The 24,833-nt window shown below is 47.2% G+C and overlaps 1 protein-coding gene across 8 annotated transcripts; it reads right to left on the bottom strand.

The window, feature by feature from the left end:
* Window positions 1-332: 332 nt before the first annotated feature.
* On the bottom strand, window positions 333-20,410 carry CBX7 (chromobox 7). 8 transcript variants are annotated; one of them, XR_006162959.1, is made up of 11 exons: window positions 20,222-20,346; window positions 18,887-18,930; window positions 14,820-14,885; window positions 14,241-14,307; window positions 13,291-13,630; window positions 10,582-11,298; window positions 4,239-4,434; window positions 4,021-4,133; window positions 3,780-3,932; window positions 2,439-2,566; window positions 333-454 (listed from the first exon to the last, which is right to left on the bottom strand). XR_006162959.1 is itself a non-coding variant. In XM_033057421.1 (6 exons), exons 1-6 carry the CDS (start codon window positions 20,288-20,290, stop codon window positions 11,150-11,152), a joined length of 735 nt encoding a protein of 244 aa, XP_032913312.1. In that variant the 5' UTR covers window positions 20,291-20,410; the 3' UTR covers window positions 4,487-11,149. The 8 variants fall into 8 exon arrangements, 2 of the variants coding, with proteins under 2 accessions (XP_032913312.1, XP_032913313.1); XR_006162960.1 differs by having other exon boundaries at window positions 3,730-3,932; window positions 4,021-4,434; XR_006162957.1 differs by having other exon boundaries at window positions 4,021-4,434.
* Between the last annotated feature and the right edge of the window lie 4,423 nt (window positions 20,411-24,833).

The raw sequence follows: 24,833 nt of genomic DNA, 5'->3' as shown, positions 1-24,833 counted from the left end.
GCGGCCGCGCGTGACCCGCCCCCCCCGCGGTTAAAGGCCCTTAAAGGGGCCGCGTCTCGGGCGGGGCGTGGGGGGCCCGCATCCCCAGCCCCGTGGGGCGGCCGCGCAGCGGGGAGAGGAGCGAAGGGAAGGGAAGCGAATCCCGCCCGCGCCGATCCCCGGCATGGCGGCGGGATTGCCCCTTCCCGCCCGAACGGGGCCTTTTTTTACTTAAAACAATGGCGGCAGCCTCTTCTCCCGCTGCAGATGCACCGTCACCCCTCTCGCCAGCGGGGAAGCTGGCAGCCTTGAAGCACGTACCAAGACAAAAATGAGCAATAAAAGCGCTTAAATATTTTCTTTCCTTTTTCTGTTTTATTCCGTTTAGCTGGTATGAGTATGTGCCAGTATAAGGTACAATTTTTGAGCCAGTGTGAGGTACTGCGAGGTAAATGGGCCAACCATGTACATAAACCTGTAAGGAAACCAGAAAAATGTTAAGTCACTTAGAGGAATTCCCTGCCCTGACTGTAACTGCAAACCTCTAATTAATTTGCAGCATACTTTACACTCTCTTGCAGGTGCTAGAAAGACAAAAATCGTAGTCAAAAATCATTGTGATTCAAAATGGAAGCTCACAGCTCTGCAGCTGCTTTAGTGTGGAACTCAGGGTCCTCCCTCACTTGGAGGACCTTACCTGCTTCTCATCTGGTTCTTGGGTGAGGAGGCTGTGCGTTTCAGATACCCTCTGGGAAAAGTGGGAGCTGTGATGAGGCAATGGTTATCCTGCATTTGCTGCTCTTTCTAAACCTACCGTGACCTGCCAGGTGCCTGCGGAGCCCTGGAATCCCTCTGCTGCCTGCTCCTCAGCTGGGCTGGCAGGGACCCCTCACAGGCCCTATGGCCCTTGTTAACCCTTGCTCCATTTGCACTCACATTCCCTTTCCACTTCTTGCTCAGGGGTTTCACCCAGGAGGAGGGAATTCTGGAAACTGCAACGTTATGGCCATAATATCACTGCTAGCAGGGATGGATTTCCCAAAGTCAAGGCAGGCAGGTTGGACAATGAACGTTTTCCTCACTGCCTGTGATTCAGGCAAGATCTGTCAGAGTGTTTTATTCTTTTTCACCTCAGCAGCTGAAATATTGCAGCCAACACAAGCTCTCTGCCCAGAGGAAAAGTGACGCGGGAGAGGATGTGCTCCCCACTGCCACGTCCTCGTTTGAAGTGGGGTTAATGAAGAGGTTGCTGAATGCTGGTGGAGACAATCACACAGACCCTGGCTCAGGACATGTGAACAGTTCGGAGAATGACGTGTTTCTGCAGTCAGGGACTGAACCACAGCATGCTTCATCACTGATAATTCTGCATTTAGGTCATACCCCTCACTTCCAGAATAGGCTCTAAGAAGCCCTTTCTCAGGTGTTCGGCATCACAGGCCAGGCAAGAACAAAAGCCCAAGACTCTCACCTAGAGTGGGTCAAGCCCTTCTGGACTGCCCCTTTTCCCCCCTATAAAAAGGCACCACTTTTTAAAATCTCAGTTCTTCATGGGCTTGAATGTAACTTCAAAAGAACAAGTCCATCGCACCCATTGTATTTTGCTTTTCACTTTTTAAACTTTGCACATTAAGTGTTCATTAACACCATCCACGTTTAAATTAGCGTTTGTTACTGTTCACTTTGTTTAAACAACTGCTTTTACATTTGTAGCTGAGTGTCAAGCAACTGAGAGTTCAAGTAGCAACATCATCCACTCTCAAAAGCAGGCACCTTTAAATCAAAAGGATGAAAAGTTTTTATAGGCTACACAAACACTTGTGCAGCAACCAAGACTGGCCTTGTCCCAAAACAGATGTGTGGGTCACAAATAGCACACCCCAGCTCAGGACAGGAGCAAAAGGCACCATAATCCATGGAGCAGAAGGGGCAGTAGCTTTTCAGAGAGCTCCACGCCCTCTTTCTAGTTATTTTCTCCTTCCACCTGTCAGCACAACCTTCTTTCCAGCCACAGCCACTGCTCAAATCACTGCGAGCTGCCGTTGCACAGGTATGGCCTAACACTTTCATCTAACTTTTACTCTCACAAAGCAATAGTAGCAGAATATCCAGCGGTTCCGGGCATTGTTGGGCATTTCCTTTGTTTCATTCACGTTTCTAGTAAAACACTTTAAAAAAAAGCCAACCCACCTGGGAAGTCAGCCCTCCCTGAAAAGCTATTGTTCACTACAGACACTGAAATAAAATATTTTTCTTGCAACTCGCTGCCTGCAAAACTGTGGTGCCGTAGCATTTCTTACTAGCACCAGGAAGTCAGTGCCTGGAAGCAGTAAGATTAGGGAGAGCAACAAGATCTTTCACATCAAAACCCCCAGTGAGTGGTATAGTGGCACAGGGGGACAGCAGCAGGTGTGAGAATATTTTCATGTGTTTTTGAAACTTGATAATGGGAAACCCACCTGCTCAAAGTCAGGAGCTGCCTCCAAGCTCAGTTTTTGTGGGCCTGGCAGGAGTAACAGCACTTATCTCCAGGAGAACAGCTCCAAGGGTTCATCGACTGACTGCTGCTCTTCACTCGGTGAGGTCACTGTTAGAAGCAGCAGATTTTGGAAAGCAAGCAGTCAGTCCCTCACCTATGCTGAAAACAGCTCCACACAGCCCAGCCCCTCAAGCCAATGCCATATATGTTTCCAAGCAAATCCTTGGCACTATGGGCATCCAGGTGAATGTGTGCTGGGATTTCCCTGCTGCAGCTCTGAAATGCACACAAGCAAAGGCAGGTCCCTCAGAGCTGACCTTGTGCATCAGGTATGGGTGGCTCAGCAGTGGCCAGAACAACCAGCCCTCCAGCCCAATAACTTTTTGATGCAGCAGAGAGAGAAGGCCCACAGGGTTGGTGCTGTGCCTACACAGGTGGGATGCTATGATATCCCTGAGACCTGCCTAGGAGTTCCCAAAGCAGGCCCAGCTGTCCAGGCAGCCGCTGGCTCAGGATGAATACACAAGTCCCCTAGATTTCTTGCATTCTTGTTTCAAAAGCAGTCACTTGGCAAGCAAAATGCTGTGAAGAGCAGGGAAGTTACGTGGCACTGAACAGACAGGAAGTGACTGCCATCACAGGGGTCACACAGACTGCTTTTCAGTCTGTGCTTCTCAGAGAACACCGAACTGCTCAACCCTTGTGGTTTCCCCTTTCACCAAGTGCCCTGGTTCTCAGGCATCTGATGGGGAGAGCTGTGCAAGGCAATGGATCAGAGAGGCAGCATAGCAACAGATTATTAAAAAAAGAGGACTGCCCAGATTAACCTTTAATCCAGCCAACACATGCATGCAAAAGGACAAGCTGTTTCTGGTACCAGCCAGCCTCTGCAGCATTGGCAGAGGTAGGAAGACACAATCTCCAGAGCAGGCTTTCCCGTAACTCTGCACTGCAGTTTCTTACAACTTCACCTGACTCACTAGCTGCTGCCAGAAAGTAAGCGGCTGGCTGGAGTCCTGCTCTGATGCCATCACTCAACTCCAGCTTCCCTGGCTCAAGGCAAGCATGCTGACAGCACTTTGGTAACACAGGCAAGACCTAGCCATGCTGCCTTGAGCCATGACTGACTCAGAAAATGCACACCATACCCCTCTGCTTTTGCTCCACGTGCTTTTGTGATTGATGCCATAGCTGCATTCAGGTGCAGGGTTCGACCCCACATTACATGTACTAGGGGTATCTCAGACAGCCCCATTCTCTTGCCCAGGTACCTTGATAAACACCTGGCCTCCCCCTCCACAGGGAATGGAGTAGGACACACCTTGAGGGAGCAGGCACTCAAGTGGACTAAATGACATTTGGCATTTACTCCATGGAGTATCAGCAGTTTCAGGACTCAGGCTCCTTGGCTAAATCCTCAGGTGAATCAGGGGCCAAACTGTACCCAGGAGCAGCTGTTCTCCTGAAGAGATCCCTGGAAGAGACCAAACCATTGGAAGTGTTGGCTTGGAGGAGTGCTGCTGGCAAGTACTGCAGAGCATGCCTGGCAGCCCAGGCCTCACCTCAGACTTTCTCCATTCCAATGAGATGCAGGATGTGGGACACATCAGCACTCTCCTGGTGCTGGCAGAGCTGTCCTGGCACTGCAGCCTTGTGCAAGGATGTAGAGAACTCCCTAAACCCAGAACAACAGCCACCGTGCCATTGGTGTTTTCCTCTTCAGATTATAATCCATCAAAGACCAGCCATCCCAGGTCACCCCTGGGCAGCTCTAACTTACCCAGTAGGTTAAAAATTAATGAAAACTTGACCTCCTCCAAACAAAGTAATGAGTAATGTCACAAACAGCCTTTTTCATTCTTCGTCAATCATTCTTTACTGATCTTCTTCACGCACACGTGCATGTTTTCCATTCTTTTTCCAGCTGCACTGCATGTTTATACACTAATAGATGTGACTGTTGGAAAATAATTCAGCTGTAGAATTAAAGCAAGGGAGGGTAAACGACCACACAAACATACCATGAGGTAAATGTCAGTTCTCATATTTAATATTTTAATAATTTTGTTTGCAACATTTACCACATAAATCATCTAAATAAATAGATGCTGTACAGTCTCTTGTCCATATCAGTACAAAAATAAAACCACACTTTGTGTCAAATTATACTTGAGCCTGCCCTCCCTTTGCTATTACAATCTCCTTTTACAGCACATACTCGCTCAGAAAAGGCATTATACTCTGATTTGTTTGTTTGGAATTGGTTTACTCCCTATTTCCCCCCTCCCCAAATACATTCAATTAGTCTGTACAAAAGCTAGAAGCTCATTCTGTGCAAAAGGAAGCTTTCTGTGTGCAAAGACTCCAATGCTCTAGCGTGCTGATGGGAACAACAGCAACAACTGAAGAGACAGCAACAAAAATAATCAGGGACCCTCCCCTCTAACTGACCCCATTGTCTCCCATCCTCCCCCTGCAACAGAAAGGGAGCACACCAAATTAGATGAGTGTGCAAAAGCATTCTAACGATGTGCATATGCTGAGGGAAAAGGTTGGTGCTGAAAACCCAGCGAGAGAACTGGGGTGCTGACCCCCATGCGGTAGAGCTGACTAGGTGAGGGAAAAGGGTTCTCTGCCCTTAGCCTGCTCAGAAGGTTCTTGAGATACACAGAACAAAAGCTTCATCTAAATTATTTTAATTCTTTTGTTGCTGTTCTGGAGATGAGGTGAGGAAGCGGCCTGTGGAAAAATCCAGCAGCTACTGAAGACAGCTTCTGGTTCACCCTCCTTCCTCTCCCCACCCCCTGCAGAAGGACAGACATCTCCTCGTTCCGCAATTAAGCTAATAAGGTGCAATTTTTCAGACAGGAAACTCTATAAAGATGTCTCCGGAGCTGGAAGAAATGGTTATAGTTCCAGACTAGGACCACTCAAACTGAAACTCAACTTCATTTTTCCCTTTCCGCCATCAAAGGAGGTGGGGAGGAAGCCAGCCTGTGCCCCAAAGGCCAGTGGAGCAGATTTAGCAGGACTCCTCTCTTAGGGAACCCTCTGCTCTTGGCATGGTGGAGTATACTCTCCCCCATAGGAGGGAGGCAAAGGGCTGGATGGCAGCTCTGGAAAAATGATAAGGAGCAGCCAGCGGCCTGAAACAGATACATCTTTTGCTTTTCAAATGCCACTTCTAGACAGACGATAAGGAGTACTTAGCACTCCTAGTGCTTTGCATTTCCAAAGTGCTTCAAAACATACTTCAGATTTAAAAGCAAAAAAAAGCTGCTTAACATTTTGACAGATTTGCAAAAAGCTTCTTTGTGCTGACACTACATTTTCTGGTTAAAAACCAACAATAATAATAAAAAAAGGTTTTTCACCTCCTCCAAAATTCCCCTCCCAGCCAAAACTTTGCTACCCCAGTAATGAGATAAGCTGTGATGGAGGCTCCCAACAGTCTTAGCAATTCTACCCCATCCCAACTTTGTAGCAATCCACAGCAGCCCCAAATGCTCCCATGGAGCCCTGCAACTCTACCACTCCCAGTTAATTAGGGATCATCTCCCGCCTGCTCCCTGCATTTCAAAAAGTTACAGGGAAAAGAGAAAGAGGTGGAAGAGAAAAAGGGGTCATCTCTTCAGCAAGTGCTAGTTACAGGAAAGGATTTGAAGGGTCTGAATTCCATTTTAAGTGATTGCTTCTCTCTCCTTCCAATTGTCCTGGGGCTGTTTTATAAGCCTTCCTATCTTGACCACCTTTGTGTATGGAATCCAGGTGGTTTTACAGGCAGAAGTTCACACTTTCTCTGTGAGAACAGTAAGTTCAGCCACAGGACAATGTCACCTGTTGATCATAAGCTATTATCTCAAAACAAGTTTATCATGCCCAACCTTTACAACAGGCATGGCAAAAGCAATGTGCTCCAATGCCACACATTTTCATGTAAAAATTATCCTATGCAAACTGTTAACATACACATCTCCCTTGCATTCCCCAATGGCAGAATACTGATACATAAATGCAGCACTGGCCTCTCTGCAGGCCCATTCAGAACTCCACTCACAGATGCAAGAGATCAGTTTCACTACAAGTTCTTCGTCTGTAACACACCTTCTCTCTCAGCTGCCAGCTCACCCAAAGGCCCCTCCTCAGCCACCTAGTGAGAGTACTCCGAGGCAATTCTGTCCCTCCCTTCCCTGACCAGTATATGTCCCTATTATTTTCCCAGAAAGGCCCACTGCCCTCTTCTGCCTAAGCTGCAGGTAAGCCAGGGAGGAACAAAAGATGGGTAGATACCAATTAGCTTTAGAAAAGGAGGTTTTTGTACTTTCCCTACTTCTGAAAACAAAAGCTCAAAGCTTGAGAGGAGAGGAAGAGGTGGAGAGGTGGTGGTAGACTTTGCTTTGCTTAATACACAGATGTGGCTGGCAGCCCCCACTGTCTTCCGCACCCCGGCCTCTGTTGTGGCTACCATGGAGGGACTTGCCTGAGCTACCCTGCCTATTTTCTGACCTGTGTGAGGCCTCCCTTCTCCATTCCAGTGAAACCATCAAGCAGCACTAGCTGGCGTACAGCACAAAACAGTACTGGGACCAACGGCCCCCTGTGAGGTGAACAAACAATTTTATACATCCAGTCACAAAACACCAGAAGAACAATTCTGGACAGTTTCACAACACTAATAACAAAAAAAGCCATTCATTTCTCAATAAGCTTCTCTATGTCTGAGCTCTGACATAAACAAGAGTCAATTCACTAACAAATTTGGGCTTATTTTGGCAAATGGAACTGCTTTTGGGTGTTCTCACAATAATATCCTGATCTTTCTTGGAAAAAAAAAAAAAGAAAAAGAGAAAAAAATCACCTTAGCCTGACTTCACAAGCAGAAGGGCCCCCAAGCAAAGCAAGACAATAAGGAGCATGCAGGAGGCTACTTAATGCCACTATTTACGTGTTAAAACTTGCTGTTCCAAGGCATGACTTGTATATCAGAGCAAAAACATCTAGTTTATAACATCCAGGAACAGAGGCAGTCCTTTCCATATGGATCTTTTTTAAAAACACAGTGTTAACAAAAAAAGGCTTTCCAGTCCCATGAAGTCCCTCAGGTCTATCACATATACAATGAATTCACTGCAAGATCTATAAAATAAACACTTCTGTCTCCCAACATTGCTGGTAAATTTTCACATGGAAACAGTTCTAAGAATGACTATTAGAGCAGTCCTCCGAGAAGGTTGTTTCTTGTGTACAGTTCGGTAATTTCCACTGGCTGAAGTTTATTTTTCTTGTTTACAGCCATGGAGCCAAACAAGGTATGGGAGAGTTAGCCCATTTCTATTCTCGGCTTGTGCTTCAAATAGAATTATTAAACTCAGCTTTAGCTGGATGCTATTCTGGCTCTTCTAATCAAACGGAATGCTTAACAAAGATCCAAACACAGCATCTGATTTTCATGATATGTTAGCACAGGAGGTCCCAATTCAATTGCCAGGTTTTGGGTTGAACTGGCAGATGGACAGTATTGGGGAGAAGACACAAACCCAGACAACCTGTCTTTCCATCACTAGTAAAACCCTCTCTACACCTGCAGAGGTGGAATAAAGCTAATTTTAAAGTCCCTGAAGACCAGCTCCACCAAGGAAGTTTACAGTGATATGTCAGCAGACAACGTGGAACAGAGCCACATTTTAAAAAGATCAGGAGAAGAATACTCTCGAAAAGTTTTTTGAGATAAACAAGAATTCATGAATGTCAAGAAAAGAGTCCACACCAACAAAGTAACTGCTTAGTTTCCTACCACAAACTCCTCTTCACACCCTCCCCTCCAAACCCACGCACATGCAGCTTGTTGTGTCTTAACCCTACTATGGTTAGCTCCTCATTGACACAAAGCATCATGGCAGCCAGGTATTTGTTCCACGCTTCGTGTAGCAAGATCATTAGTCACCAGCAGAACACTAGATAGCCTGATCCAAAAAAGTGATTAAGATATGAAGCTGTGGGTGGATCCTCTTTGAAAGACCACAACAGGTCTTTGAAAACTCCACTGCAAGAGAAAGAAAATATGTTTAAAGAAAAATGCCAAAACAAAGTGTTGAGAAGTGTCAGCTGGAGAGTGGAGAGAAAAGCAGACGATGGAAATCTAGTTCATTAGGACAAGTTCTTTCCTGCTGCAGGATTGATACTCCTTCCAATGTCAGCCAAAGCCAGGAACTTAGTAAATAGGAACATTTTTTTGGTGCATTTGTACACTGAATGAAGACATGACAAAGGCAGCAGTTGCTGCATTAGAATAAAGAAAGCAGATCCTATAAATGCCATGAAGATTTAGCAGGATGAGCTGCAGTTCAAGACTTTTTTTTTAAAATAAGCTAAAAAACTACGCTTCTGCAACCATCACTACTGCTTCAACCCACAAGAGTGGACTTGGTGTGTCCACTGGTCACAACAGAAGAGAGATACAGGTATTCAGCATATTTGGCAGATGTCAGGAAGAGGGGGTGTGTGGGTGATGGTAACAACGCTGTCTGACCCCACATCCTGCAAAAAAGGGTGCAACTCCAGACACAGAAGCCTCGCTCTGGACACCCACGTTCAACAAACATCCTGCGCCTGCACGCTTACCTCATCAGCTTGCCCTTGCTAGCTATTGCAAGCTTCTTTTCCACTCACTCTTCCTCCCACCACATAACTCCCCCCCAGCTTCCACTTCTCACCCTCTCAGATTTCTCCATAATAAAACTCCCATCTTACTCCTTTGAGAGACAAAAGGTCAACCCAGAAATTCAAGATCTTCCTAGCGATCCTGAAACTGTTCTGATGGCATAAAAGACAGACCTGCTCCAACAGCTCTGAGATGGAAGGAGAAATCCTAAATCTGCACTGAGCTGACATATCCTAAATGAGGTAAAAACTGCTTCTAGTAAAACCCCACAGTGGTAGTCCAAGCACTTTATAATAAGTAGATGTCTAGAGCTCCCAAATTCTGCAGGCCAGGAGCCAAGCCCCTCAAACAAACACACTGAGGATTTCCACAGGTGTCTTTATCTCCGAGCTAAGAAGGCTCACAGCTTCATTTTGAATAAATACAGCAGATAAGAGATGCTTCAGGTGGGGTGGAGCAAGGAAACAGAATTTGAGGACAGTAATCATGACAGCAGGCAATGTTACCCTGCAGCACTCTGTCCCACAGTTCCCACTTCAGACTACCTTACTTTTCTTGCTTTCCATTGGAAAAGGTCTATATTTTAAAATTACGTTATTTAAATTAAATTTGCTTTAAAAAATGGAAGAGAACATGCATGTGCAAGAACAGATGCTATGCTAAACTAACAACCAAAAATACAGCAATTCTTCAAAAACCTCAAAGTGTTACAGGCGGTCCAGCACAAGGCATTTTTAAGTGCAAGATCAGGCGGGTCTATTGAAATGCAGACCAGTTTCCTTGGCAAAGATTTTTAAGCCTTCCAAGGGGAAGTTCCTATCAGTAAAGTAGTACAGGATCACAGATACTGTGAGGATACTGGAGTCGTGGAAGAGTATCACTCAGGCAGCACAATCCAAGAATTCTCATTGCTGAGAATTAGGAATTTTTCCCCTCCTCAAATCTAATACATGCCTTCCCCACATGTTGTTTATTTTGGATCTCTCTGTTGGATCCAAGAACAGAATTTGCTGCTAATCAAGGTCCATTTCTAGCTCAGTTCTGTCCAATTCCCCTGTCCTGGGCCTGTGCCAGTATCTTGGATATCTCTGCAGTGCCAGGCAATGCTTCAGTTGTCCTACTAGTCCCTTCTCCCAGGGGAGAGGAGTCAGTTTTCAACCAACTTATTACCACAGATTCAGGGCAGGATTTGTTATTAATACTGAATTTGGCAAAGGGTAAGAAGACCCCACGTTCCATAACACATTCCTCACGCAGCAGAGCCAAGCCTGGGAATCCTGTTTAGCATATACAGGATGGTGTATCTCAATATGCTGGCTTTCTGAGCTTTTAATGAGGGCAAATTGAATTTATGTTGCCAGTTTGGATTTCAGAGATGCATTTCAGCCTTTCTGCATGATCAACAATCAAAGGGATAAAGCTCTGCTGTCTATACGAACCCATGCTGCAAAGACTGACTTACCACAGACAGGCAAATACGCTTCTGAAGTCCTGACAACAGGCCACAGGGAAAACAGCACTGGAGAGAAAGTCTTAACAGGCTGGAGTTATCTACACAGGTAGGATCCATCGCCTCTCACTGCTGCAGGAAGAGAGGGAGGAGGAAGGTGGGAAGAGCAATGTACAGAGATGTATCTTTATCTGAGGGATATCAATTGCAGAACAAGGCGGCAGGCTAGAGATCCAGCTCTCTTTCCACCTCCACATGCCCTCTCCCCACAAATGCAGCTGCCGCCACTTAACAGGATAAAAGGCGAATTGTTCAGCTTGCTGCTTTCACATCAAGGAGGGGAGTCTTTGCCAGGGAAAGGGTTGTCAGTTTTTCAGCTGGACAAAGCAACGACAAACACATACCCCCTATACTGCCCTTTTTTGCGTATCTGAAAGGGGAAAAAGGAGGGAAAAAAAAGGTCTCTGTAAACATTTTAGAGGAGACATTTTGGATTTTTTTTTTCTCTCAAGGGATAACGTAACCCTTCCCTAGCCCCACCCTAAAAGCACTGATTCTGGGGAGCACTGCAAACAGAGATTCAGAACTGTGCACTCCGGTCTCGAAAGAAGCCCTCAGCCACTTGTGCTTCTCTGAAAGTGACGGTAATGGAGTTTGCCGTGATGTCTGTCACTGTCACTTCGCTGGGGGGCACAGTGGGGATCCAAGGGAGACTGGCATCCACATCTGCTGCAGAAACAAAGGCACATAAGAGCATATTAGGGAAACAGAGAAGGTGAGAGAGAAGAAAAGAGGAAGGGGAGAAGGATGGAAAAAGGATCTCCTTTCTGAAAACCGTAGGTGAAATCAGCCTGTAGTGAATCTGCACATACAGAGCAAGAAAGAAAACGTGTAAGCCCTACCCTCAGAGGCTAAGGTAAAATGGAGGATCAGGTGCTCAGATACACAATGGTATCATAGCAGTCTATGCAGAGGTCAAAAGACCCTGTAAAACCACTGAGTTCATCTAACCATCCACAGTTCCCCCATACCCTCAGCCCCTAATTTGGTTCTGTGTCGGCAAAGCACACTCACCCTGGTTTGAGCTCACTGTCTTCTAAATGCCCTGCCCTTCTGAAAAGGCAAAAATTAAAATCTCTTACACACACTCTTCAGATACTCCTAGAGGAGCCAAAGGGAACCAAAATGGAGGGTCTGCCTTGTACTGCACCTGCAACGTAGGCTGGGTGTGATTTCTCAAAAATCCCTCAGTAGTGCTTCATGGAGAAGCTACTCTCCTTTTCTCATATGCCTCCTTTGCTCCCAGACAGCTCCATACAAGAAACACAAGCACCTCTACACTTTCTCACTGTAAGAATAATTATCAGCCCCTCTGCTACCCAAAGGCTCACTTCCTCACAGCTCCCAGAGACTGCCATGTAAAGAGAGAAAGGAAAACACACCTTCTCCCTGTCACTCTACCTATACAACAAGGTATATACCTTGTTGTCCCAACCTGGGCAAAGAACAAGAACCCCTTAAGAGTGTATTTCTTGGCTTCTGTCTCAAACACTGAGGTGTCTACTTTCCCCCCAGGAAGAGTCCAACTCCCCCTAACAGTAACTGGGATTCCACACAGGCTGTGTGGCAAGGGGAGAACAAAAACAGTTTTACAATTCTGCCACTCACTCTTCTGATCGCCAAGTGGTTTAGTGTCATGTCCCAGACTTCTGGGGAGAATAGCCCCACACATTTCCTCACTTGCCAGGATGTAATACTGGGTTCCTCCGTGCTACTTCCATTGCTGCCTCCCTGGATTGTGAGCACCATTCTAGTCTCTCTCAGAAAGGAGGGAATAGCACTGATTTCCAGAACACAGCCCTCTCCCTCAGATCCTGCCTAATCCAGCCTGGCTAACAGCTACTCCTAGCAAGGAGTAACAGGATTCCCTTAGTTACTACAAGCAGCACAAGCCCCAGTTTTCCACTCCTCAGGAAAGATACGCCTTCAGAAGCTCTAATAATGCAGGGATAGAGTTTCCCTGGTAACTGAGAGCAACACACACATCCCACAGCCCTCCTGCACAAGATGCTGGTATCCTTCCCCAAAATGCCAAATGTGCTTGGACATCTCCCATGCCTACACTCATGCTGCCTACTCAGTGGGATCAGGCAGGAGTTACCATCCTCACTTCATCTCTCTCCCCTTCTTGCATAGTTCAATAGCAAGAGGCTGTAGAGGGGAGTGAAGAAGAAAGGGAAGGAGGGGGCAGGGAGTACATTGTGAGTTCCTAGCAGCATTCCTGTATGCTTCTTAAAGCAGTACTATGAGAGGACTGCTGCTGTCCAAGCTTGTCCACTGCCAGCCAAAGTCCTTTGAGCCAAGCAGCAGGCTGTGCACGTGTGGATAATGTAGAGAGAGGTAGAGTTCATCTCTCTCTCATCTCTGCTGGGAGGAAATTTTAAGAGAGGAAAAACTTGTATCTTCTGCATGTTTTCTAACACAGGGAGGGGCATCAGGGATGTAAGACTACAGAGAAGCAACAGGACCAAAAAAACCAAATTATCTGTGCTCTTCAAACAAGAAAGAAACCTGCAAATAAGAGGGACATAATATGGGCCAGCAAAAGCTGCCCTGAAGACCTGACCTAAACCACAATCCCAAGAGGATGTAATCAAGGAGGAAGGAGGCAGAACATCTGTCACATGCCCCAGAACTTCATCAAAGGGTGACTGGCCTTACCTTCTTTGCTGGTGTGCTGCGTGGCCTCCCAGTCCTCAGGGCTCTGCCTGGCCTCCAGGCCCACTGCATCATTCAGGAAGAACTCATGCCTGCAGTTTCGGTTCTCCAGACTCGCCATGCGCGGGAACTTCTTCCTTGACAGTCGTAGGTACTTCTGGTTTTTGCGTTGCTTCCGGAGAGAGAATGGCAGGACTGCACCCCCAGTCTTCTCGGGGAACTCTGCCTGCCCTGTCTTGGCCCCTGGCAGGCTACTGTCTCCTCCTCCAAACCTCCGTGCAAGAGAGAAGCAGAGCTTCTCCTTTCCCTTGTGAGCACTCCTCAAGTCCATGCCATACAGCCGCTGCCAAGACACCAACGCAGCAAGGGTCAGAGCAGACATCTGATCATGCAGTCAGGGCTCCCCACTGGGAACCAGGAAGATATTCTTTGTTCAGTCTCTGAACATCTAGATGAGCTAGGATAAGGTGTGCTGCTTCAACAACACCATTTCTCTCCCCTCTTCAACTGCCTTCTAAGCTCTTCCTAAGATCTGCTTCCTAGGATCGGCTGTTTTGCTTGGCAACAGTAAAAGCAGGCTGAAACGCCGCTTCCAACTATGGGCTACCTTTGACTTGATGGAAAGTCCAAGCTCAATGTGAAATTAAAAGAACATCCAAACCAGGTATCCTGCAACTATGCAGGCCCACACTTTATAAAATCCTAGTTCAGAGAAAAAGAGTTGTTGTTTTATTTTGTTTTGCTTTTTTAAATACAGGTTAGCTAGCTCTTCAGCTAAAAGGTTAAAGCTATCTGCCTAAACACTGATTTCATGATTCCATGCTATTGTGTTAACTTGTTATCTCCACTTTTGTCCATGCAACAGCAAGCACAGACAGTTTCCACCTCACTGAGAGCAGGGGAGCAGCACAGCAGCTAAGGAGTTAGAAATACACAGAAGAGCAAGAGGCTACCTGCAGTAGGAGGCGCTTTGGTTTGGGACCTCTTTTCCTGTACCCTGATGCACGGTCTCTCTCTTCCCTGTGAAAGAGGAATACAAATCAAACTGAGTACTAAATACCACAGCATAAAACCTAGCTGGGACTTCAACAATTTGCAGCATAGCTCCCTCAATTTCCTTCAACAAAACCCAATGGTGACCAGTGTGAGCTTGGAAAACATCCCAGAACTGCTTCCTCTAGGAGTGAAAACCTTGCAATAGGAGAATTTCTCTGACACAGCTAATCAAGGATGGGTTAGAGAAACTTCCCACCTCACATCAGTCCAGCTCTGGACCTGATTAGAACCTGAATCTGATTGTTCTCTGGCTCAGTGCTGCCTGTTCTTGGCCTCATTTCCTGAACAGTGCCAATCTAAGCTGCTTTAACCCTGTCTTCTCAATCTCAATCAACACCAAAAATCAAGCAGGATTCATTGCTATACATTTCGTGTTTAAGTGAAGTGGGGACAACAGGGGAACTTTATGTGTATAATGAAATAAAGACACTATTTCTTTTGCTGCATCCAGGGAGAGAAAGAACATGTGCCCTTACTTTTCTTCATAAGCCACTACCAGGCGAGGGTCCAAGATATGATCCTCTGGCTCCCATGTGCTGTATCTGAAGAAAAACATAAGGAATAAAAAGTAAACAATATTTTAATGAAACATTCTCTCTGCAGGCCTGCTACCAGTGTGCTGCAGCCCTGGATACTGTCTTCACAAGGGTCGGTGGGGCCTGCCACAACATGGCAAGAGCTCTGAGGAATCCCAGCCATTCCCTTCCCAGCTTCCCACAGAAACCACCTCCCCTTCCCAAAACAGGCAGGGCCAAGCATCAAGCGGCTCTTTGTATGAAAACAGGGAAGACTTTCCTCCCCAGGGCCCCCTCCACACTGCGTGCAAAGCCTGTGCAGACACTCACAAACTGTTTTTAAGTCCGTGCCTACACAGGTCTCATCTGCAGCACTCCCTCAAATCCCACAAACCCCACGGAACAATCAGGCAATGGTCTGACACATCTTTCTGAAAAATAGGTCTCTCTTAATTTAGAGTGCTTGAAGAGTAAGTACGCTTTCTCACCTGCATTATTAATTACTTCTAATCACTGAAGCTGAAAGGATTCATTTAAGAACTTAATTTTTTCCACTGATGCCGTTCAACCAAACATGTTGGGAGCTGGGCCCTGGGGCAAGCTGATGGCCACTTGCCAACCCCTCCTCCTCCTGCTCGGCTCCCCCTACAGGTTGTTCCTATCGAGCGGAGCTCGTCGATACAAAGTGCCCCAACTGCACTGCGGGCAGGGCCACCAACACTGCTGTGAACATGCTTCATGCTCCCAAAGCAGCTTGGGAACACTGCCCCAGCTCCCTCCTCCACAGCCAGACAGCTGTGACAGGAAGCAGATGCTCAGGACTGAACCCACCTAGCAGGCAACTCCCAAACTGGTTCCCGAAGTGTACAGATGCACTAAACCCTAGGGAGAAGCAGCCAGAATGCTTCCTTACTGTGGAAGCTGAAATAATCACGAAGTGGTCCTTGGGGCATGTTTAGTTCTTAGGGGTCATGCTTGCCCAGAAAAGGTGGGTGTCGTGTCTCTCCCATGCAAACTCTAAGGCAAGAAAGCAAATCTGAATCCTCAAACACCTCAGAACCCTAATTTTCCTGAAATGTGAGATCCAGGCCGGGAGGCAGAGCTCCTCCCAGACCCTGGGGAGGAGGAGCAGAGAGGAGTCACATGCAGGTGCATAAGGGTGCATTTGTATCAATGCCTTTAAACAGCAAGAAAGCATTTCAGGGTGTTTACATTTCTGGATGAAGCACAGACTGCAAGTGAGGGCATAGGATACCCGGGGTACACAAGAGAGGTGGTTTGGGAATGCTTTTCCCTTTTATCTCTCCATTAGAGAGAATAAAGGTACTGTAATACAGGAACATTACTGAAGGGTGGGTCGAGAAATGAAAATACAATTCTTTTACAAAAGGGAGAAAGAAAAATATGACATTCAGATATCCCAAGGTGCACCGTACATCAGAGAGTTAAGAACAGACATGTCTTCATAACCAGCTGATCCCTCCCTCTCCCCCCCTCCTTTGCTCATGCCTCCTGCAGCAACCTGACTGTGAGCTGTCAAAGCCAAGATACTGTTTGAAAAGAGGAAGGTTGCCTCCCAGCTGCAGGGATTCTGGCACTCATCCTACAAATTTAAGAAAAATAACACCACAAGGGGGGAAAAAAGTCATTGGATTGCTTTTCATAGGCAGGAGAAGAAAAGGGATTTGCTTAAAAAAAACCCACCCTGGTGGGTGTTGCCTTCCTCTCTGCAGTTCAGATTCTGGCTTCGCTGCAGTGGCAAAACACTGCATATAAAAAAAAACATGGTTGAGTTTGCCACGCGCGCGCGCACACAGAGCTTTATATATGGGTACACACAGCCCAGGCTGCAGCAAACTGCAGAGAGCAGGCACTCTGGAAGACACAGATCATATGATCTTCCTTCCCCCTCCTTCTACTCCTCCTCTTCCCCCTCCTTTTAACTCCAACACAAGTTGTAAACAAGCTTGTAGCTAGAATCAGATCGTCACTCCTCCATTCCCTGACTCCAGCAGTGCAATCCAGAAATCTGAGGTGTAGGGCACGAATAAGAATTTTTTATTAAGAAGAGGTGGGGGGAAAGCAAAATATGAATTGCATGTGAAAGCAGTAAACTACTGACTGATCCTTATTCCCTTCCATGATACTTCCAACAGGAATGATGGGATAATAGGCACAGAGATTACAAAGAGTAATGCAACAAGGTTGGTAATTAAAGAAGGGAAAGATGTGGGATGAGGAAACAGACACAAAGATACCAACAGCTTGTGGTGCTGCATGCCATCACGGGCAGATGTATGTTTAGAAACAAGGAACAGAGACTGGTAGTGGGATGAAAGTGACCCCAATGCTTTGAGCATCTTGAGTTTAAGCAATTCAAACGACTGAGGCAACAATTAAAGTGGAGGCAGGCAGGAGGAAGGAAAAAAAAATCAACAGTCTTCTGATATGGAGCTTGGGGGAAGAGGGAAAATGCTTGGAAATGCCATGTATCAAAGTAAGAGAACCCTGACATCACCTTGCACCCAGGGAAACTGTGCTTTAAATTCCCCAAAGTGTTTCTGTCTCCCCCAGCGTTCCAAGGCACAGGACAAGGAAAAGCAGCAGTTAAGAATAAGGCCTGCTATGTCCAAGAAACATTATGCCATGCCTCAGCCCACCTTCTTGGCAAGGGACTTTACAAGAGAAGGACTTTAATGCATTTGTTGAAAGAACGGGATAAACATCAGTATTCTGGCCAAGAGGGGATGAGGCCTTGCAGGCTCCAAATGCATTTCCCACCCTCTATCAGTGATGAAGTAAGACTTGGCTATTTGAAGCTGAAGCAGTCCAAGAAGTGACCCACACTCAGGCAGCTGGTGCTCAACAAGTGCATAAGGTTGCACTCTGACAGCAGAACTGAAGAATAAAGTCACCTTCTCCCACCATGACCACCAGAGAGGGGAAGCTGCCTATGTCCACACATGGCCTATAATCATAAGGATTAGGCACAACAATTAGGCACCCAAGAACACATTTCAGCTTCTTGGACGCGAGGCACAGCCTGACAGGACCATCCTGGCGGGCCCCACTTTGCAGCTGCGAGGATGAGCCCGTAACAAGCAGCTCCCTTTGCTTAGCAACACGCAGAGCAACTGCGTGTGTAACACTGCTGTACCCACGCACATTGTGTATGTACACACACAGGCACAAACAGAAAAGCAAACACAGGGCCCATATGGGTTGGCCAGGAGGCTGTTCTACTAGACTGCTAGCTGACATAGTAATATTCTCCAGCTACCTAATCCTTTTAATCTCAAAGCATTTCACTGACTGCTTAAGCACAGAGAAATCGCTCTTCTTCAGAAGCAGCTGCATTTTAATGAGTGAAGTGTCTGTAAACAGTGCACAGCAATGCCATAAAAACCCCAAACTTTTCTTCCTTTTTGCAGTGGAGCAACCAAAGCAAAAGCAGAAAAGGCACTCAAAATAACAGGAGGTTTCAGACAAGGAAACGAAGGCATGGCGGTAATTTTCAAGGGACAAAGATCACCTGCATTTGGCTACAATCAATAAATCTGAAACAATGCCCCTTTCTGTTAGTGAATGGCAGAGGGGGAGCAGTAAGAGAGGAAGGCAAGACCATCAACACGTTTTCTATTTTAAAAGACTGCAGACAGCTCTAAAAATAAAGTGGGGTCCTCTTGGTGGTGACTCAGAAAAGCAGGAGCCATTCCAAGTTCAGAAGAATCTGGGTTCTTTGTTGAACTCATAAGGAATTTAAAAACATTTGTATCTAGAAAGTATCTCAATGAAATATTTCAGTGGGGGCAAAAACCAGTCAAAATAGACTGGCATGCAATTTGTATTCCTTAGCTGCCAATTCACAAACACATTTGGGTTTGGTTTGTGGCTCTTTGGTTTTGTTTATTGTTGTTGAAATGAGGGACGAGCCATTACCCATTATGAATGAAATGCTCAATTGCAGAGACACAGGGCAAGCTATTACAGAATATTAAAGAAGAAACAGACAAGTAAACACAACTTACTTTGGGGGCCATCCTTTCCACTTCACCAGGTATTCTACTTTACCCTGAGGGTGGAAAAAGGCAGAAGAAAATAGGTGAACTATGGAACAAAATATAGACTACAGTATGAGATGCAACCAATCAACAGACTGAACTCTGCAACCAAAGCACTTGTTTCCCATCACTTTATCTTCAAAACACAGCGACTTCCCCACTCAATTACACTTGCTATACCTTTTTCTCCAAAAATTGGGCACACAGGGGTGTTTATGCATGCTTGAACCACCATCAGTTTGGAGCATGGCTTTGCAGAAGGCTTGCAGGCAGAGCACTAAAAGCCAACAGAGAGCAAGACCAAACCATTCACACATCCACAGCAAACCTACAAGAAGTCAGCACACATAAATGCAGGAAGGAGATGTATGCCAGGAGCAAATGTCAGATGAATTTTTTTTTTTTAAGCAGAGCAAAGAAACAGTATATCAGAACCTATGAAGCGTCTCTGGCATGTTCTTTTCCACTTGCTACGTGCTCTGCTCAAACACTGTTCCATCCATCACAGGCACTCATCCTTTTGACCCAAGTAATCAGCAGCTCACAGCCGAAGTTCAGAGCTATCTTTTTTTTTTTCCACTCCAAGTACAAGATTTAAAAATAAGTGTAGTGATTGGAAACTGCATCCAAGGGCTCTGCAAGCAATGTGAACAACTATCAAAATATTTAATGTTACTACTGCGGGGTTTGTTAAGCACTTGCCAAAGCACGGCAAAGGCCTTTGTACATGCAGGACGACCGCTCTCCAGGAGCCACCGCTGCAGCCACAGACACCTTCACAGGGGGGCAGAGTAAGGAAAGCACTCGGGTACTTGAGGCTGAGAACAAGTTTCATTTTCCTCCTGGGGGGCTCATCAGCTTCCCAAGGTTGGAAAACACTGCCCTATAAGGAACTTTCCACCGGAGGATCTCTACACGCTGAGTGTTTACAGGTTAATCCTTGCAACACTCTGCGGGGACGGGAGCGCATCCACGGCTGGGGAAACTGAGTCACGGGAGCTTTCCCAAACCCTCTCCGGTTCGGGCTTTCCCGTTTGCTGTCACCAGCCCTCATCCTGCAGACGGGCCGACCCCAGCAGCGACAGCCCCCCCTCGGCCCCGCACCACCTCACGGGCAACACGTGTGTCCCCGCCCGCAGCCTGGGACAGGTGCCGGAGCCCCCCGCGGCTGTGAGGGGACGGGGACCGGGGGACGGCGCCCACCACGCCTCCCCGCTCCCGGTGCGCGGCGGGAGGGGCGGGGGGTGTCCCGGTGCGCTCCCCCCGCCCCGCCCCGCTCCGCTCCGCTCCGCCGCTGCCCACCTTCCGCACGCGCTTCTTGCGGATGCTTTCCACGGCGAACACCTGCTCGCCGATGGCCGACAGCTCCATGCGGCGGGCGGGCGGGCGAGCGAGCGGGCGGGCCGAGCGGTGCCGGTGGCGGCCGTTCCCCGCCGCTGCCCCTCACACGCCCCCTCGCGCGCGGCCGCGCCCCCGCCGCCGCTTTAGAACCTGCGCAACGTTTTCGCCGGCGCGCGCGCGAGGGGGCGGGAGCGGGGCGTGAGGGAGGGAAGGAGGGAGGGAGGGAGGGAGGGAGGGAGGGAGGGAGGGAGGGAGGGAGGGAGGGAGGGAAGGAGGCGGGAACCGCCTGAGGCGCCGCTCCCGCCCCCTCAGGCGGTTTCGCCCCGGCCGCACCGCCTCCTTCCCGCCTCCCGCCGGGGGCAGCGCCGTGAGGGAGCGCGGCCCGCCCCCGCCGCCGCGGCGTTTACGGGCGTTTTCCGTGGGGAAGCGGCGGGCGCGGAGGCGGCACAGCGCTGCGGCACGAGCCCGGCGCGGCTCCTCTGCCCGGGCCGCCGCTCGCTGCAGGTGCCCCAGCAGCAGGTGCCTGCCACGGCCCACCTCTGAGGAGAAGGAGGCAGCCGGGATCCGTCAATGGTCGCGGAGGAAAGCAGCGATGAAAGTCTGAGGGCCCGCGAACCATCAGAAAGTTTTACTAGTAAATTGCACGATTGGCGTGGGAATTGGTATGCTAGTCCCTGACCTACTGTATAAGCACACGGCAGTGGGTTTTGGAAAAAGGGGTAAGATGAGAAGGAAGAGAGAAGAGATGTATTAAAGGGCGTGGGAGGATGAAGGACAGGGGGCAGAGAGAGAGAGGAAGAAAGAAAACGTGAAGAAAGAGAGAAAAAGGGATCACCAATCCTGATTCCAGTGTCAGCCCATCTGATGGGATGTCAGTCCTGGTTTCAGCGTCGATCCAGCTGCATCCACCCGGCCGATGAGATGTCCAGGGCCCTGGGGGTGCCTCTGTGCCTCTACCAGCACGAAGGGGCTCAGAGCAGGTAGCACTGAGCTGCAGTGCTGCAGAGCACAGAGCTGCAGTGAGCTGCACGCTCTGAGCATGCAGCTATCAGTCATCGTGGAACAAGCAGAACCTCAGGCCACCTCTTCAAGGCAACTAAGGCTTTCTTGGGTGAGGCATGAGAAAACAGGGACATCACGAGCAGGCAGGCATTCAGGTAGCCAGGCTCCCTTGCACACCAATCTGCAGGAACGTGCTTTGGCTTCCCAACCCCTGCTTCAAACAACTGACCGAGGATTTTTCTTTGAAGTCTTCTAGGATACTTTTTTACATCAGAACAGAGACTTATTCTTACATATGCAGCTACCTACTCTCTCACGTGTGCTCAGTGCTTCTCTGCTGTGACTGAATGTCACTGGGTGCTGTTTGCACACAAAGTCTGAGACAGGCCAAACCTTACTGTACAAATGGCAAATATACCATGAGAATGTGTTAATCTCAGTCATTTAGCCTGCAAGTATTCATTTGCACACAACATACTGTGTCCACAGGTATGGACTGGGTAACTGGCAGGGTGCTTACCCTTGCTGAAGCCATCTAAGACCTCAAAGTCCCCTGTCAAGGAATGGTGACCCTTTGGATAATCATTAGGCAGAACTAGCACTTTGTAACAGGGATTTGGTACTTTAATAGCATAGCTGTTGCATGTTCAAGACATTTATTATACTACAAAATTACTGTTAATATTAATAATAACATAAAAGCTTTGGTCTTCTTTTTAATTCTTACTTTCTCATATTCTGTGTCTGTGTTTTAGAGGGAATATGGAAAATATTTAAGGCAAAATTTTCTTTGTTTCTCAAAATTAAGACGTCCAGAAAAAGTAGACACAAAAGAAGAATAGAACATTTCTCTGAATTGCAAGAATTTGCTTGTATTCCTTTTCCTCACATTGGAATCCACTTGCTGAGGTGTCAGACTGGAAAAAGGAAGAAACCACGCTCCGATGACCATGTTAGGATAAAATAAAAGAAATAATGAAATCCCCTAGTCACAACAAACATTCAGTTATTATTATTTCAATTACTGAAAAACTTTTGTACTTCTTAGTCTAGGATGTTTACAACTTGTTATTTAATGTATGTCTCCTTGACGTCAAAAATACATACATACACACACACATATATATATATACACATATAAACTTTGTTAATGATTACCAAAGGAGTTCTCAAAAACAAATTGACCTGCATTTTGATGACAAGCTCTAATACTCTTTTTATAAACAGAGGTATATAGTAAGAACCCACATGCTTGGTATTATCAGTGTAATTTCCACGTGATTTTCCCCTTCTTTCTTTCTGCTTTTCCCACACCAGCAACTGACCCAAGTGAAGTTGAAGCAATGTTTGCATCAGTTATGTCACAGCTTCCAGAAAAGCACTCCTTTGACTGAAAGTACTTGTCACAAAATGCTAGTGGCTTACTGCAGTCTGGTCAGGGTTTTGAGTCGGCTTGGGGTTTATTTTGCAACATTTTGGACAAAATATTACCTTTAAAAGCCGTTCCACCACAGTTACTTTTCATTCTGCTAATGGTTATAATGTAATTTCAGTAGGGTTTTTTTTTGTTTGTTTGTTTGTTTTTTTTTCATGTTGGCAACCAAAACCTGAGCGCTGAAGGCAAAGAGCAGAAACATTTCCCATCCTCCCACCCCATCCAAATTCCGAATTACCGTTAAGTGAATGTTGCTAAGCCATTCGTCTGGACTAGAAATAATTAAGGCAAACAATTTAATCAATCAAGGTTTTCAGATCTTACAGCCTGTTTTAGCAGTACTTTAAAAGCCATTCTGTGATAAAAGACCTTTTCTGAAGTATATCAAGAACTAGATTACAGAAATCTTTATTGGAGTTTTTCTTGTTGCCACTAATTGTACAGTTGCGCTAATATATAGCAGTGAACTCCATGTGCAGAAAACCAAAGCAAATATTGAACCTTCCTTAGTACAAATTCAGAGACCCAGATCCAGGAGGCTTTAATCAAAATTCCAATTAACTTCAAAGAGTTTTACTTGAGTAAAAATTGCAAGCAGAATCTAGTACAGAAAAAAATTACCATTTTAATTGCTGCTAGCCTGATTAAGCGATTCAGCTTCCAGTTGATACAAGCACTTACATTAACACTAAAAATTTATTAATGGTCATTTATATTCTACAAAGCCTAATCCTGCCAAAGATTTTTATTTTTTTTCCCCAGAAGACTGCAGCAAAGATCAGCATAGCTTCAAAACCACGCAGCACATCCCCGAAGAGACGCTGCTGGGTGAAGCTTCAGGAAACGACCTTGCAGCAGAAGCCAGCCCTGGCAGCCTCCGCAATGTCCGGGGTGCAAGGTATTGCTGAGCCGGTGGGCGAACCGGCCTCTCCCCGTGAGCTGCTTCGTGTCTGATGAGCACTGGATGGCTCTCACCCTGCTGCCCTGCAAGCGCAGGTCCGGTTCCTTCGCACTCCGCGGTTTGGGCAGGCAGCCTCCGAACACATCGCAGCAGTGAAGAGCAGTAAACTCGCACAGTCGGTGCTGCCCGGGCCCCATGGAAGCATGGAAAGCACATGCAGGATGCACCGGGTATCAGTGCAGTTTAAACCCAAGGGCATCAGAAAAACTACCTTGTCTGTATGCTCATATCAATTAGTATTTTTAATGCTTCTTAAAACGCGTGGAAGGAATGCAGCTGCCCCCTGCTGCCAGCTGGCAGCTCCTCGGCTTATCCGGAGCCTTGGCACCAGCAGTCAGTGAACAGTGTGTTTAAATGTGTGCTGCTGTGTGTTCCTCACCTGGCTCTGATCTGCTCCCAGCACAAGGATTTCCCCACGCTGGATGGCTGGTCCAAAGCAATGCTCTGCCTCCGGCTGTTACACAGCAGACACAAGGAAAATAAACGTGGAAATCCCCCAGCCTTGCCAAAGAGAGGGCACAGGAAAGATCATCCGGCCCAAGCAGAGGACCCCCCTGGGAGCTCTTTCACGAAGAAAAATATTTTCCGTGTCATTTTGTTTCCATCTGTAACCACTCTTTTACCCAGCAGGGGGTTTCTCCACCCCTTGCACAGAATGCAGCGCAGCTGTTAACTGCAGCCTTCTGTCCTCTTTAGATGCGAGCACCCAACTCTTCTCTTTAAATGTGGCCGTGCCTTGGATGCACAACAAAGGCCCCGAGAGCACCATTTTAGCGGGATGGTAAGCTGGAATCCCAGACTCTGTTCCTCTCAAGGACAGCTGGAGCTTGTCCTTCGGTATTACATCAACCTGGTGAGCAGCTGTTTTCCTCTGCACCTTGTCTCACAGCCAGGTGTGGCTGGGAACCGCCAGCTAGATGTTTCTTACCAGACTTCCTTGAAGAGCTCAGGTACTTCCCAGAGCAGGAGCAGTGCAAAAGATAGCAGCTACCACTTTTTGCAAATGCCACCAGAAGAGGGTTTGTTGTTTTTCTACCTTTTAAACGATTGCACAAACCCAGTAGTGTTGGTGATCAAGGCCCTGTCCCTCCTCTGTCTTCAGAGCCATAAAAATCCCACCTTCTGGGAGATTGCTCCCGAACACCAGATCATTCTCTTTTTCAAGAGCAAGGGTA

This window comes from Catharus ustulatus, chromosome 4, assembly GCF_009819885.2.
Source record: "Catharus ustulatus isolate bCatUst1 chromosome 4, bCatUst1.pri.v2, whole genome shotgun sequence".
NCBI lineage: Eukaryota > Metazoa > Chordata > Aves > Passeriformes > Turdidae > Catharus > Catharus ustulatus.
Note: the sequence above shows the minus strand (reverse complement) of the source record. Positions and strands in the feature narration are given on the sequence as shown.

Bases quoted from the DNA above. Each gene is read 5' to 3' on its own strand.
- CBX7 (XM_033057421.1), bottom strand. From the start codon at position 20,290: ATGGAGCTGTCGGCCATCGGCGAGCAGGTGTTCGCCGTGGAAAGCATC. The intron at 18,931-20,221 runs GTGGGCAGCGGC...TTCCACCCTCAG, and splicing joins GCAAGAAGCGCGTGCGGAAG to GGTAAAGTAGAATACCTGGT. The intron at 13,631-14,240 runs GTAGCCTCTTGC...GTGTCTTGGCAG, and splicing joins CAAAGCGCCTCCTACTGCAG to CGGCTGTATGGCATGGACTT.